This window comes from Vipera ursinii (assembly GCF_947247035.1).
Source record: "Vipera ursinii genome assembly, chromosome: 10".
Lineage (NCBI taxonomy): Eukaryota > Metazoa > Chordata > Lepidosauria > Squamata > Viperidae > Vipera > Vipera ursinii.
The window spans coordinates 20,884,593-20,899,930 of NC_139520.1; the positions used below are offsets into that span (position 1 = coordinate 20,884,593).

Genomic DNA, 15,338 nt, shown 5'->3' on the forward strand with positions numbered 1-15,338 from the left:
AGGAGCCAAGTGACCAAGCCCTCCTAAAACCATGAGGACTATCAGCCTGAAGCAGTGCAAAGTGGCATCCTGAAAACAGAGCTGGCGAGCTCCTTGCTGCCTGTGTGTGGGGACCCACATTTGCGTTATCCCAGCATTACCCTTGCCTAATTTTGCCCTTTGTTATTCCCTACCCATCCCCATTTTCTCCAGTGGACCTTTGTCTCTATCCCCCTCCCATTTCCCGATTCAAGAAATTATCTAAAATGGCAAAAGATAAGCAAAAGAGTTTATTGGTGTAGGTTTTTCTTGCAGACCAAACCTTTGTGAAAATAGGTCTTTATTGCATTGTTTTTAAAGGTAAAAGACATAGGTCAACTCATATACAAAAAAGCCTCTTTTTAGAGCAAGAATAAAATATTGCTTTTTATGTAGGTTAAGATAAAATATATTTTTTTTAAAAAAAGAGCATGGCTTGCTTGCTATTATTGTAAAGCTACCCTCCGAACTGCAAGTCCATTAATGTGGTCAGTGGCTTAATTAATGGGTATAACAAGGGACATAAACCAGGAGGGACATAATAAAGAGCAGAGACAGCCTTTGCAAAAATGCACGTGGGGGGGGGGGGTGCAGATGTTTTCTCTCTAAGCAAAAGCACATTGTTGATCCGGATTGCAAATCAAAAGCTGTTGGGGGAAGGGAGAAATGGTGTGAAAAGTTCACCCCCAGGAGTCCCAAACTTTGAGCTTCTGCAGAAAAAAAAATGTCCTTCCTCACGATTTGTACTATATGTAAAATAGGGACTTCTTCCACATCTGTAAAAGGTTTCCATTGCGAACAAACCCGCCCTCCTTTCCAGAGCCGTAGCATTTAAGCGCTTATTTTTTATTTATTCCAGAGATCATCCAGTCGGGCCCGTTCCAAATGTCAGAGGCCGCAGGCAAAGATGAAAAAGCAATGCATAGATAGGACGGCGAAAAATGGGGAAAGCTGTAGCTGCTCCAAACGTCCTAGAAAATTCGGGATCGTTCTCCCACAGTTTATAATTTACTCGTGGAAACTGTCTTCCCGTCTCCCGCGGCAAAGCCAGAAGCCTGGAAGCTGCTTATTTGGCGGCGCCATCCGCAAAGCCGTTGAGCACGCCTTGGGTCGCCTCCTTCGAACCCAAGCAGAGTCACTACGAAATTCAGGGCCGACTGGACGGTGCTTCAAGCCTCGAAGATCAAGGGGGGTGGGGGGAACTTGGGAAGCGACGGGTTGGGCTTGCACGTGGGAACCCCACCGCTTCCAGCCGACTCCCGGGAAGACGGACCTTCGCTAGGCGGGCCGGGTGTCTCACGCGGCCGAGGCGAGGCGCGCCCGGAGCTGCAGCCGCTCTAGAAGGGGAAGACCGTCTCCGAGAAGCGGAGCGGCAGGTAGGAAAGGAAGGGGATGCCCAGCTGGTAGAAGCGGCCGGGGAAGTGGGAATCCAGCATCAGCGAGGCGTTGAAAGCCGGGCGCGCTTCGCTGCTCTCGCCAGGCCCGCCGCTGCCCACCAGCTGGTCCAGTTTGGAGACGGCCGCGCTGGGCTCGCCTTTGGCCGGCGCCGCCAGGACCTTCCGCGCCAGGATGCTCTCGATGCTGAAGCTGCGGGGCTTGGCCGAGCCCCGCAGGGGTCTGAGCGGGTCGGCCCGGTTGGCAGCCAGCGCCGCAGCCCTCGGGGCCGCCTCGGGGTTCTGGAGAAGCCTGGCGGCCGAGGGCGCCCAGAAGCGCGCGGCGGGACCTTCTCCAAGGCTGGGCGCTCGCTCCTCGGGGCGCGGCGGGGAGAGGCCAGCTGGGGACCCCCGGAGGGGCGGTTCGGACGGGCCCGGGGCCGGCCCTCCCGCCGCCGTGACCGCCAGCCGGCTCTCTTCTCCGCCTTCCTCCTCCTCCTCTTCCTCCTCCTCCTCCCCCTGCTCCGGGCCGCGCGGGCTCGGCTTCAGCTCCTCCTCTGCGCCGGGCCGGAGGGGGAGGCGGGGGCGCTGCTGCTGGCCGCCGGGGGGGTTCGAGAGGCGCTTCTTGGGGGCTTCCCCGGGGGCGCCCTCCTGGTCGAGCCCGGCCTCCTCCGCTGCCTGGGGGTCGCCGCGGACTTTTCTCTTCCTCCGCCGGTAATTGCCGTGCTCGAACATGTCGGTGCAGCGGGGATCCAGCGTCCAGTAGCTGCCCTTGCCCGGGCGGCCCTTCTCCCGGGGCACCTTGACGAAGCACTCGTTGAGCGAGAGGTTGTGGCGGATGGAGTTCTGCCAGCCCTGCTTGTTGTCGTGGTAGAAGGGGAAGCGCTCCATGATGAACTGGTAGATGCCGTTGAGCGTCACCTTCTGCTCCGGCGCCTGCTGGATGGCCATGGCGATCAGGGCGATGTAGCTGTAGGGCGGCTTCTGCGGGGACTCCTGCCTGGGCAGCACCCTCGCCGCCGGGGCGAAGCCCAGCGCGCCCGACAAGGCTCCCCGCTCGGCCCCGTAGAGGTAAACCATCGGGGCGGGCAGCTGGCCGGGGTAAAGCTGGCTCATGGCAGATCCGGAGTCACTCCGGCGCGCGGGAGCGAGGGCCGAGGAAAGGGGGGATCTCCCCAGGCCTGGCCGGAGCTGCCTGCGCTGGGCCCGCTGGCGACGGCGCGTCCTGGCCTCTGGCGCGCCTGCTCTCCTTCTGCCCCAGCTGCATCGCGCGCTTTTTTTCCCCAGAAGTGGGGAGGGAAAAAAAACGAAGGAGAAAAAAAAGAGGAGGAAGAAGAAGAAGAAGAAGAAGAGGAGGAAGGGGGGGAGGAAACGTGCGACGCTTGTTGTAAGTTTGCGATGCTGTGTTGACTTAGGGCTGGAAAAGAAACGGGCTGCGATAAACAGCCGCGGAGCGCGCCGCAGCCCACCCACATTAATTAACGTTTCCCTGCGAAGGCTGCAGCCCTTCCACGTGGCTCGGCCGAGGGGGGCCCTCCCCCGCTTGCGCCCCTTCATTTGTTTATAGCATTAGTCTGTTGATAAGTCTGACCACCCAAGTCGAATCAAGCTGTGTTTATTTGGAAAAATTTCCGGGCACCCAATATATAAACGCACCGATCTGATGTTTGAAAATCTCACGTCCAACCCGCCTCCTCGGCCGGGTCCTCCCCCCGACCCTGCCGCGCGCCCCGCCCCCTGGCTGGGTCCTTCCAGCGCCCCGCCGCCCTGCGAGGCTGGAAGGGAACGAGGGAGTCGAGGGCGCGGCTGAGAAGGTCCTCCCTCCCTCCCTCCCCATTTCCTTCTTCCCTCCCTCCCTCCTGCCTTCTCCTTCCTTCCTTCCTTCCCATTTCCTTCCTTCTTCTCTCCCTCCCTCCACCCTGCCTTCTCCTTCCTTCCTCCCTCCCTCCCTCCCTCCCCATTTCCTTCTTCCCTCCCTCCCTCCTGCCTTCTCCTTCCTTCCTTCCTTCCCATTTCCTTCCTTCTTCTCTCCCTCCCTCCACCCTGCCTTCTCCTTCCTTCCTTCCTTCCTTCCCATTTCCTTCCTTCTTCTCTCCCTCCCTCCCTCCTGCCTTCTCCTTCCTTCCTTCCTTCCTTCCTTCCTTCCTTCCTTCCTTCCTTCCCATTTCCTTCCTTCTTCTCTCCCTCCCTCCCTCCATCCTGCTCTTTCCCCTTCCTCCCTCCCTCCCTCCCTCCCAGCAACAAAGTTTTGGTCAATCTACACACACACACACACACACACACACACACACACTCACACACGGACCCTGATGGTAAAGGGCAGGAGAAGCTGGTACCGCAAACCAAACCTCTTGAAGACACCCAAGGCAATCTCGGAATCTTCCATTCCAAGCATCACCCAACAGCCCTGCGCTGTCTGAAAAGCCTTCCCTTGCAACCCCTCCCCAAAGAATACCTGCCTCAGCGCCAGGTGCTTCCATTCTCCGTCAGGCCACAGTGGTACCTTCTTCGGCCACCTGTCTTGGCCGGTGGAAGTCCTCGTGGGTGCCACAGCTGTATCCCAAGGATGCCCAATTTCCTTGTTTGGAAGGATTTTTTTTTTTTGCCCACCTGCCCTACGGTCTCAGTCCGTTCATTTCAGGGGATGGTGGCTAGATCCAACCCACCCTCTCTCCCATTTCTTATTCCCCTCCCTGACCAGGATAAACTGGGTTAATTGCTAACACATCTCGCTTATTGAATTAGCAGTTGGATGGATGCCTTTAAACTGGAATGAAATTGTGATTGGCTTATTCTGATGGAGCTTTTGGTCATTTGCTTGTTTGTCGTCCCCCCAAGGCTTGCAGTTAGTTCATTACTTAGCTTTGTTTATTTCTATGAGGGGGGAGAAACCCCACCAAATGTTTTCACTGGTACCCACTCCAGAGGTGTCAGCACTCATTCACACAAAGGCACTGTCTGCTCTGGGTCCAGTTCCAAGCAAGTCAATTTCCACCATTCCTGTTTGCCAACTTTGCTTCTAAATTTGCCAATGGGATATTCTCATTTTGGTCTTATTCTTGGATCTCCCCTTCTCACTGTTTTAGATTACTATATAATTAGAATTTTATTGCACCTTTATTACTGTATAAGTAACTCAAGGCAGCAAATATACCTAATACTCCTTCCTTCTCCTATTTTCGCTAAAACAACCCAATGAGGTGGAACGAGAGGGAGGGAGGAAGGGAGGGAACCAAAGTCACTCAGTTAATTTTCATGGCTAAGGCAGGACTAGAATTCACCATCTCCTGGTGATTGCCCAAAGTACTCATGGCGTCTCACTTTCCAGCCTGGTGCCTTAACCACTAGACCAAACTCTCTCTCTCTCTCTCTCTCTCTCTCTCTCTCTCCCTCCCTCCCTCCCTCCCTCCCTCCCTCCCTCCCTCCCTCCCTCTCTCTCTCTCTCTCTCTCTCTCTCTCTCTCTCTCTCTCTCTCTCTCCACACACACACACAGACACACAGTCACCCAGCTGGCATCTGGAGTGTATCAGTTGCAAACACGTGGGAAGTGTCCTGTTTTGAACAGGCAATTCTTTCTAGTAGCCAAAGGCAGGTTTATATTCAAGCCACACAGATGGAAATTTGCAAAATTCCTGCAAAAAGTAACCTGTTTTGTTACTGTTTTGTTACTTTTCGTGGGTCACCACTTCATCAGGTGTATGGACTAATCCAAAATGGTGATTCTACGGCACAGTTCTGTTTTGGGGTTCAAATGGAGCTGAGTCTGATTTTCCCCCCCCCAAAAAAATTCAATTTTTTCCCCAGACAGGTGCACTCCCTGGCTTTGGAGAAACAAAACCAAAATTTGCTAGCTCCAAAACTAGTAAAGAATCGAATGAGCAGCATTAGAAACAACCTGAATATAAGGTCATGTTTGTTTAATTTTTGCATTGAATGCCATCACTGTCCCAAGAGTGAATTACTTTCACGTTCAATGGCTGCAAGAGAAAAGACACAGCAACAGCAAACTTTAGAGATCTTTCTGGGAAAGGCTCCCCATATCCCTACCTTCATGAACGCCAAAGTCCTCAGGGAAAGGCAATGTTTCTCAAGCTTGGCCACTTTCAGATGTGTGGACTTCAACTCCCAGAATTCCCCAGCCCATCCATTTTTCATTTTGGGAGAAAGCATGTTGGGACCATATTCCTCCTCCTCCTCCTCCTCCTCCTCTCAATTTGGCCAGCTCGTGAGATTGTAAACTCAGGTTTAACCTCTATCACAAGTTCCACTGAAGAACGAGGGACAATTCTGAAAACGTTGCACTCAGCTGGGAAAGTCAGCTTCAGCTTGGGCGTCAAGTGAGAATCCATTGGAATGAACGGGTGGTGGGCCTTGTGGTCGACAACATTTCAAGGCAACCAGCGGATGGGCAATGAAAGATCTCCATCTTCATATTCTCACCCAGCTTCGAGGGAGTCCTCAGTCTAACGGCCTCCTCAGGTTGTTGAAAAGCTAAATTTGGTCTAGTGCAGGGGTGTTCCAACTTGAAAACCTGTGGACTTCAACTCCCGGAATTCTCCAGCCAGCGTTGCTGGGAGTTGAAGTCCACAGGTCTTCAAGTTGCCAAGGGTGGACACCCCTGGTCTGGTGAGAAAAAAAAACCATTGCTTTGAACACAACATTAAAATCCAATCAGTAAGTTTTCTTCAAGGGGAGTCTTGATTGCTATCGGTGCTGAAGGCAAACAAAGAGGAGGGGGACAATTCATTCTCCAAAACACCAGGACAAGAAACAATGGATGGAAAATAATCAAGGAGCGAAGCAACCTGGAACTAAGGAGAAACTTCCTAACAGGGAGGGCAGTTAACCAGTGGAACAGCTTTGCCTTTGGACGTTGTGAGTGCTTCATCACTGGGGTTTAAGAGACTGGACAGTCACTTGTCTGAAATGGTCTAGGTCTAGATCTCCTGCTTGAGCAGGGGGCTGGACTAGAAGACCTCCAAGGCCCCTTCCAGCTCAGTTCTGATTCTGATTCTGAATAGCCTCTCCTAACCAGAAGAAGCCACGTGGCCTTGTCTGGTTCCATCTTGGCCACCCAGCAGGCAGTTTTTTTTCTACCCAGCCTCCTCTTCTCCTTGCAAAGCAAACTCAGGCAAAGTGTTCTGGTATGTGTTTGACATTCAGCCTCTTGCTATAATCCAAACCTTTTGTGTGGGGAAAAGGGGAAGGTATCCTTTGATGGCATCTGAGGACAGATTATTTTTATTTTTATTTTTAATTACCTCCATTCCGGGGTTATTCAGGGATGGGGAGCCCCCCCAAATGTCATTAGAAAGGGAACAATTAGCAACGCCTTTTCCGCTGCCGTCCCCCCTTCAAGAGCCTGAGTATTTGTGATCTCCAGCCTGTTGCTTTACATTATGTACTTTCCTGTTTACAAGAAAAAAAGGGGGATTTACAACAACTTTACAAGAGCACACAGCTGGATGGTGATTATATAAAGCTTCGGGGATGGTTAGCTTTTGTATAAACGTTTGGTGGGTCTGATATTTATCTCTGTTTTTGTTTACTGGCGTCATAGGTTACTTCAAAGATGGTTGGAGTTCAGAAAAAAAAGGTGTGTGCACACGTTTGTGTGTGTGTGTGTGTGTGTGTGTCTGTGTCTGTGACTGTGACTGTGACTGTGACTGTGTGTCTGTGTGAGTTTGATGGTCAGGGAGGGACAAAGGATTTGACCAGGCCTCCATTCGCTTTCTGCTCCTTTCTGCCTTCCCCTTCTCTGTCACCTCCTCTCAAGCCCTGCCCTAACTTGAGAAAGGTGTAAAATAGGACATCCCAAACTCCCCTCTACTGAAATCATCAAGTTACTAGTCCCTTTGAAACTCCAAAAACATTCTCCTCTTTGGTCTGAAAGCCCCTGAGCTAAATCTACAGAAAATTCCCAGGTACTTTGCTAAAAGGGGCTGAAATCCAAAACAATGTTTCCCCTTAGAGGAGCTAGGCAAAATACATTCGTTATCTGATCAAGCTTGCATGCCACTACAAGTAGGAGACTCTTGGTAGGCTCACCGAGCAGAGCAAAGCACCGCAACACCTTACATTTTCTGGCTTCCTTAAATGGAAATGACATTTCATGTCCGTCGCATCAAGAGCCAGAGTTAAGAAAGCTGGTCTGTTGGGCTCAGAGGCAAAGAATTCGCTGGGAGTGATAAAAGTGCAATCATAAATTAAATAACGGCAGATATCTGCCCTCAGATGTTTGGTCTGTCCTAGTGGGCAAAGTGGCTTCTCTCTTTCCTTGGCAAGAATCCACACCCAGCACTTTCCTCTCAGCCCTTCCCTAAAGTGCCACATTTGAAAGAGAGGCCCATCAGCTGCAACTGTTGAATGAAACTTCCACACACAACGCTTTGCTTAGTGGCCGTTCAAAGTGACAAGGGCACCGGGAAAAATGACTTATGACGGCTGCTTGACAACTGACTCACATTTGTGACGGTTGCAGTGGCCTGGGGTTTCAGGCGATCCCCCTTTTGCAACCTTCTGACCAGCAAAGTACACAGGAAAATCAGACTCACTTACTAATTACTACTAATTAGTAATTAATGCTAATTATTAATTTAACCGCTGCAGTGATTCACTTAACACAAGTCGTCTCAGTCAGTCAAGTCACGTCACTGAGTGAGAAGTTTGCTAAGTGAGTTTTGCCCCATTGTACGACTTTTCCACTTTTCGGCTTCCCCCATTGACTTTGCTTGTCAGGAGGGGATCACGTGACCCCCCCCCCAGGGCTGTGTTGTGTTGTGTCTTATTATTTATGATGAATGTATTTTTATGATGATCATGATCATGATTTATCACCTGCTGCTTGTATGTATACTGAGAGCTTCTGCACCGGAGACAAATTCTTTATGTGTCCAACCACACCTGGCCAATAAAGAATTCTATTCTATTCTATTCTATTCTATTCTATTCTATTCTATTCTATTCTATTCTATTCTATTCTATTCTATTCTATTCTATTATTCTATTCTATTCTACTCTACACTACTCTACTCTTTTCTATTCTATTCCATATTTTCTATTCTATTCCATTCCATTCCATATATTCTATTCTATTCCATTCCATTCTATTCTATTCTATCCCATATCCATTCCCATTCCATTCCATATTTTCTATTCTATTCTATTCTATTCTATTCTATTCTATTCTATTCTATTCTATTCTATTCTATTATTCTATTCTATTCTACACTACACTACTCTACTCTATTCTATTCTATTCCATATTTTCTATTCTATTCCATTCCATATATTCTATTCTATTCCATTCCATTCTATTCTATTCTATCCCATATCCATTCCCATTCCATTCCATATTTTCCATTCTATTCTATTCTATTCTATTCTATTCTATTCTATTCTATTCTATTCTATTCTATTCTATTATTCTATTCTATTCTACACTACACTACTCTACTCTATTCTATTCTATTCCATATTTTCTATTCTATTCTATTCCATTCCATATATTCTATTCTATTCCATTCCATTCTATTCTATTCTATCCCATATCCATTCCCATTCCATTCCATATTTTCCATTCTATTCTATTCTATTCTATTCTATTCTATTCTATTCTATTCTATTCTATTCTATTCTATTCTATTCTATTCTATTCTATTCTATTCTATTCTATTCCATTCCATTCTATCCCATATCCATTCCCATTCCATTCCATATTTTCTATTCCATTCCATTCCATTCCATTCTATTCTATCCCATATCCATTCCCATTCCATTCCATATTTTCCATTCTATTCTATTCTATTCTATTCTATTCTATTCTATTCTATTCTATTCCATATTTTCTATTCTATTCCATTCCATTCCATTCCATATATTCTATTCTGTTCCATTCCATTCCATTCTATTCTATCCCATATCCATTCCCATTCCATTCCATATTTTCTATTCTATTCTATTCTATTCTATTCTATTCTATTCTATTCTATTCTATTCTATTCTATTCTGTTCTGTTCTGTTCTGTTCTGTTCTATTCCATTCCATATTCTATTCTATTCTCTTCTATTCCATTCCATATTCTATTCTATTCTATTCTATTCTATTCTATTCTATTCTATTCTATTCTATTCTATTCTATTCTATTCTATTCTATTCTATTCTATTCTATTCTATTCTATTCCATTCCATATTCTATTCTATTCTATTCTATTCTATTCTATTCTATTCTATTCTATTCTATTCTATTCTATTCTATTCTATTCTATTCTATCCCATATCCATTCCCATTCCCATTCCATTCCATTCTCTATTCTACACTGTGTTCTCTACGCTTTACTCTCCACTCCACTCCATCCCATCCCATCCTATTCTATTCTGGGGAGGCAAGAGAAAGGAAGCCTTACCGAGCCTTTGAAAACACGTTTCTCTCTGGAAAAAAAGGGAGATCGTTTCTCTCCCCCCCCCAGTGAAAAACCAAGCGCGGCGGATCCCATTCCGCGCTCTTTCTGACCCGCGTCTTCGAATTAAACGATGGGGATCCCCTTTTGGGGTGAAGACTCCCCGGTATTGAGCTGAAGCCGCGGCCGAGCCAGGAGGCAGCAGAAAATGGGATGGAAAGAGGCTCCGCTAGGCAGCCGGTGGTCCGAGTGCCCCCCCGCCGCCGCCTCCAATGTCAATTCGGCGCCTCAAGACCAATTCGGATTTTGAAAAGGAGAGCGGGGCGGCAGGATTCGGAGCGGTGAAAGGGAAGGACCGACCCCGCTCTCTCTCCTATCCTTTCGCGAGAGGAACCTTGGGCTGGACATCGGCCCGCTCTCCTTCCTTCTCGGAAACGTTTCAACCAAAGCCACAAGCAACAAGCGACGTCCAGACCCAACAGGTTGAAATCATAATCCGCATTATCAGAGGCAAAAAGAATCGCATTCCGACTCCGGAACCAGCCAAGGAAAGCAGCCACGTTGGAAGGAAAGGAGAGGTCTCAAACCCCAACGCGCGGCGGCCCCGCGCTTCAGAGATATACGGTATTTTTAGAAGCACCAATCAGAAGCCTGCGAGCTCTTGATTGGCCCCTGGGGAGAATCTTCTTCTCCATCTCCGAAATTTCGTCCGATGGGCCGGATCGTTTCGTGGCTGAAAAGAGAGTCCGGAGCTGCTTCGCTGCCCCCCGCTTCCCCCTCCCCGCCGCCTATACTTCAATGACAATCAGAATAGAGCTGGAAGGGACCTCGGAGGTCCTCTAGTCCAACCCCCTGCTCACTTTTAACATCTTGATTAAGTCGTGGTTTGCTTGACCGCCTCCTTACGTCCAGTCCTTGATCTCCGCTCAAGGAATAAGGTGGTTTTGGGGGGGGCGGGGGGAAGGAGAACAGCTCCCCGGGAGAAATCTGCTCCTACGCGCGAGACTCTGGCTAGAGAATCGAGGCGAGTGGGTCGTGTGAACCCAGCCTTAACTGTTTGCCTGCCCTGCTTAAAAGCGGGTTTGGAGCTGGGCTGAGATTGGAATTTCAGCCTCTCCTGATCCTGTTCTTAACTGCTGCTTCTCCTCCTCCTCCTCCTCCTGCTGGGGTCTAAGCTTAAGAAGGACATTCCGTTTAAAATTAAGCCCATCCTTGGGTGTCTTAAGAGCCTGCGGCAAAAGATCAGCCAAGGTCTGATTTATCCACCAACTACCTAGCAGCTCAAAGCCGCAGAAAGGGACCCCCGTTTTCTGACTCTTTCACATTGGCAGAAAGACCCGGAAGACTTTAAAGGGGATAAAAGGGCCTTCGTATTTTGCAAACATCCCCCAATGTCGCCAACCCTGATTTTCAAAAGTGGCGTCAGGTAATGTTGCGCCTGTCACCTGGGCTCAGATTGCTCTGCCCGTCTCAGGGGTTCTACAGTTTACAATGGAAGCCGAAGCGAAAATGTCTTTGGGTCTAACGCTATGCCAATGCTTAAATGATGATCAGTCGTGGCTTAATAGTTCTTCTAACAGAGCAGTGCTTCTCAAGCTCAGCAGCTTTAAGATGGGTGGACTTCAACTTCCAGGTGCACTTAGGCGACTGAAGAAAGATTTGTGCTCTCATGTGATAAATGCACAAATATTCTCTCTCTGTGTGTGTGTGTGAGAGAGAGAGAGAGAGAGAGAAAGAGAGAGAGAGAGATCATGATTCTCTTCTTTAAAGTGCTTGGGCTGCAATTTTATTTACTATTTTATTTATCTTGCCTATATTATTTTTATAAATAACTCAAGGTAGCGAACATACCTAATACTCCTTCCTTCTCCTCCTATTTTCCCCAGAACAACAACCCTGTGAGGTGGGTTGGGCTGATTGGACATATTAGCTAATTTGGGTCAGAGGTGGCTTGTTTAGGAATGAGACACCACCAAGAAATTCCAGGGCTGTTGCCTTGATCGGAAAGTGTGTGTGTGTGTGTGTGTGTGTGTGTGTGTGTGTGTGTGTTTTAAGCAAGCAATGAGAACTTTTCCACTGCCAAAAAAATGGCATGGATGCGACCAACTCAAAAGAGACATACCTTAATCATTGTCATTAATGGTCAGTTACATTTCTATGGGTTTTTTTAGTGGATATGAATAGATATTATTACTGTATCCTGCAAACCATCCAGAGCTGTTGGAGTGGGTGGCATATAGGTTTTCTAAATTAACAAATAAACAGATTTGAGGTCTAGTCAGTGACTGGGTAAGCCACAGACCACACACGTGGTGTTGGATGGCATCCTTCTGTGGTCTCCAGGATGTTCTTTCCTTGTGCCATTTCCAAACCCACCTTTGGAAACGGCTGCGCTTGAGAAAAGGGCGCAGACCAGGATTGCGTGCCTGGACACAACTGTGCATTTTACACAAGTGCATGTGTGGCCGCCAAGCCACCAACTGGCACTGCCTATCTCTGGTTTGGTCCAAGTCTCCTTCCAACAGATCAGAGTCCCTTTGCAGCTGTCCCCACATCTGCCTTTCACACACGCTCATTTATCAAACCAGAATCGCCTGAACACCAGATCACAGGGCCAAGGGCAGTTAACAAACAAGGTATCTACAAAGATTCCCTAAGTCTGATACCAAGCAGCAAGATCCAAAGCCAGAAGAAGAAGGAAAGGAGAATCGAGAGAGAAGAAGGTTATTAAACCAAGGAAAGACCAAACAGCCTCATTTCCACAGGGGGCTAAATTTGGTAAGTTGCCACCTCTGCCGTTTTGTGTGCATTGCTTGGGATGTTGGTTAATTTCTGATCCTCTGGGCAGTGTGAATCCAGGAAATAAAGGGTAGCTCCTGACTTCCAACCATCCATTTAGCAATCACTCAAAGTTATAACGGCACTGAAAAAGGTGACTTATGGTCAATCCTCACACTTACGACCATCGCAGCATCCTTGGGAGGACGGGTCAGGTGATAAAAATGTGGGCCCTTGGCAACCAACGTGTACTGATGGAGTGAGTTGCAAGATCCTGGGGTCCTTTGTTTGTCATTTTGAGAGCTTCCCAGCCAGCTTCGGACAAGCAAAATCAATGCAGGAAGTTGGATTCTCTTAACAATCCTAGCAAACAAGGTTGTAAAATTGGGTTCAACTCACTTAACAGCCAACTTGCTTAGTGATGGAAATTGTGATCCCTGTTGTGGTCATAAGTTCAGGTTTACGCCTAGTGGGCTAAGCGTGATGTGTGAATTTCTTCTTGGTGATCAGAGGTTAGCTGAACACATTCAGGAAAGAGTTTGACTCATGAAAAAAAGCCAGCAGAGAGGAAAAAAGAGTGAAATTCACCAGTAAGCTCCAGTGTTTGTTTCCTTCGGGGAATGCTTGTGAATCAGGGTTCACAAAATGATGAAAAAGGCCATTCTGCAATTTTAAAATCAAGCCACCTCAAGGCAGGTCACTCCTAAAGGGTAGCACGATCCTATCAACCAAACGAAAGGCCATTGAGATAGATGGGCTTTATAGGTGATACTGTGATGCCAGCGCCTGCAAAAATGGGACGGTTAAAAAAAAGCAGGACATGTCTTTGGAAAACCCGAATAACATGAAATTAGTGTGAGATTTTGGTCCTCTCCATCGCAGAACTAAACTTTTTTTCTGACCACAATGACTTTCTGATCGTTAACCTGGACCCTCCAAAATATGGAATTTAAGAGTTAACTGAAAATTATTTCCAAAAAAGCAGAATGCCCAAAATACTGTTTCGTATTAAAAAAACTAATCAAGGCTGGATTCCTTTCCTTTCCTTTCTCCTTCCTTCCTACCTTCCTTAATTCCTCTCCTCCTTTCTTTCTCTGCTTTACTTCACACACCAAATGAGTAGATAACTTGAAGCCAGCTTGTTTAACTTATCAATTCCACCAGAAGATCTGTCCAACCTCGGCCAGCCTAAGTCCCAATCAAAGCTAAGGCAGCACAACCTAGTGGTGTCATACCCCAGAATCCAAAGGGGCTTCTAAAAGAGAGGCAGTAATGTGTATTGGTTAGTGCATAATCCACATTCAGCCAGGGAGCTTTCTGGTTGACTTTGAATTAGTTCCTTTGTCAAAGACCAACCTACTTTGCAGAGTCCTGGGTCTTGGAGAAGGGGGGGGGGGGGAATAAGAAGCCAAGTTATGCCTGCCCCCTTGAACTATTTTATGAAAGGTGGGATTTTCATCTCATAAATAAGTGGATGCATTCAGTGACCCCAAAGCATTCTCCCCTCAAATCCACCGGCATTCAGAGACACACACACACCCTACGCCAGCTCAAAATTATTGTCCATGAATGCACATTTGCTTTGCAGTCCATGCACATTCTTTTCAACATCAAAAGAACGAGAGAAATTAAAAGCACCAGTCCTGCCATACACACACACACATACCCTACACACACACACACACTCCCAAGGAGAAGGGGGGGGAAATGAGTGGAAGAATTAAAGAAGAAAGATTTAGCTTAACTCTGGGCACCAAGACCAGCACTGCCTCCTCTAACCTAAGTCCATCCTTACGTCCAGGGATCCACAGCCCATAAACCCAGCAAGCCAGCCACGAGGCCAGTCTTGACTTGAATTCCAGGCCCTCCAAAACTCTCTAGAGTAAGTTTGTGCTTATACAGGACGTCCTTGACTTAGGACTACAGTTGAGCCCACACTTCATGTTGCTAAGTGAAACATTTCTTAAGTGAGTTTGCCCCATGTTATGACTCTTCTTGTCACAGTGGTTAAGTTGATGTTAAGTTAGTAACACGTTTGTTAAGTGAATCTGGATTCCCCATTGACTTTGAGGGTCAGAAGGTCACAAGAGGGGGATCACGTGACACCCCCTCCCCCCCACACACACTGTGACCGTCATAAATATAGACCACTTGGCTGGATTTTGATCACATGACCCTGGGGATGCGGCAAGGGTCGTAAGTGTGAAAAATGGTCATAAGTCACTTTTTCTGGTGCCATTGTAATTATAAATGGTCACTAAATGAACTATTGTAAATTGACGACTACCTGTAATTAAAAATACACCAAGGGGAGCCGCTCAGAATAGGCCAGGTGGATGGAAATCTGCTTTCTTTCTCCAGCAGTTCAAGGCTGCTGAAACGCAAAGGCTTCTGTTAGGAGAGTTCCCAGCTATGGTGAGTTTGCTACAGTCCTGTCCTATCAAACAGCCAGAAATCCGGTTTTCTACCTGTGCCGATGGAGGTTATTCTGGGATGTTTTGAAGAGGCCGCTTGTTTTTTCCCCAGGCACTTTAACTGCACCTGGACACAAAAGAGCAGCCGTCACGGCGAAGAGGACCTCAAGAGACTTTAGATGCTATCTGAGAAAGCGCATCTTCTTCCAGAGAATTTCTCGCCCCCCCCCCCAAAAAAATGAAAAGGTCATGAGATCGTGCTTTGATGGAAGAAAGCAAGCCAAGCAGAGCAACAGGTTAACTGATTTGCTTTGGCTCAGTTGGTGTTCAATTTACCTACACTGCTGAACACCAA

The 15,338-nt window shown here is 47.7% G+C and overlaps 2 protein-coding genes across 6 annotated transcripts in view; one reads left to right on the plus strand and one right to left on the minus strand.

The window, feature by feature from the left end:
- Positions 1 to 338: 338 nt before the first annotated feature.
- On the minus strand, positions 339 to 2,507 carry FOXL1 (forkhead box L1; the record flags this gene model as incomplete). Its single annotated transcript, XM_083370570.1, has 1 exon — positions 339 to 2,507. The coding sequence occupies one exon, from the start codon at positions 2,505 to 2,507 to the stop codon at positions 1,356 to 1,358; it is 1,152 nt and encodes a 383-aa protein (XP_083226696.1). The 3' UTR covers positions 339 to 1,355.
- Positions 1,273 to 15,338, plus strand: part of MTHFSD (methenyltetrahydrofolate synthetase domain containing) — a 32,979-nt gene continuing 18,913 nt past the window's right edge. For 4 of the 5 annotated variants that reach the window (XM_083370554.1, XM_083370552.1, XM_083370556.1 and 1 more), the window contains exon 1: positions 2,020 to 2,105. The gene's annotated coding sequence lies outside the window, so the exon portion shown is untranslated. Of the gene's footprint in view, positions 1,395 to 2,019; positions 2,106 to 15,338 lie in introns of those variants that run through there. The other variant, XM_083370553.1, reaches the window with a different exon arrangement.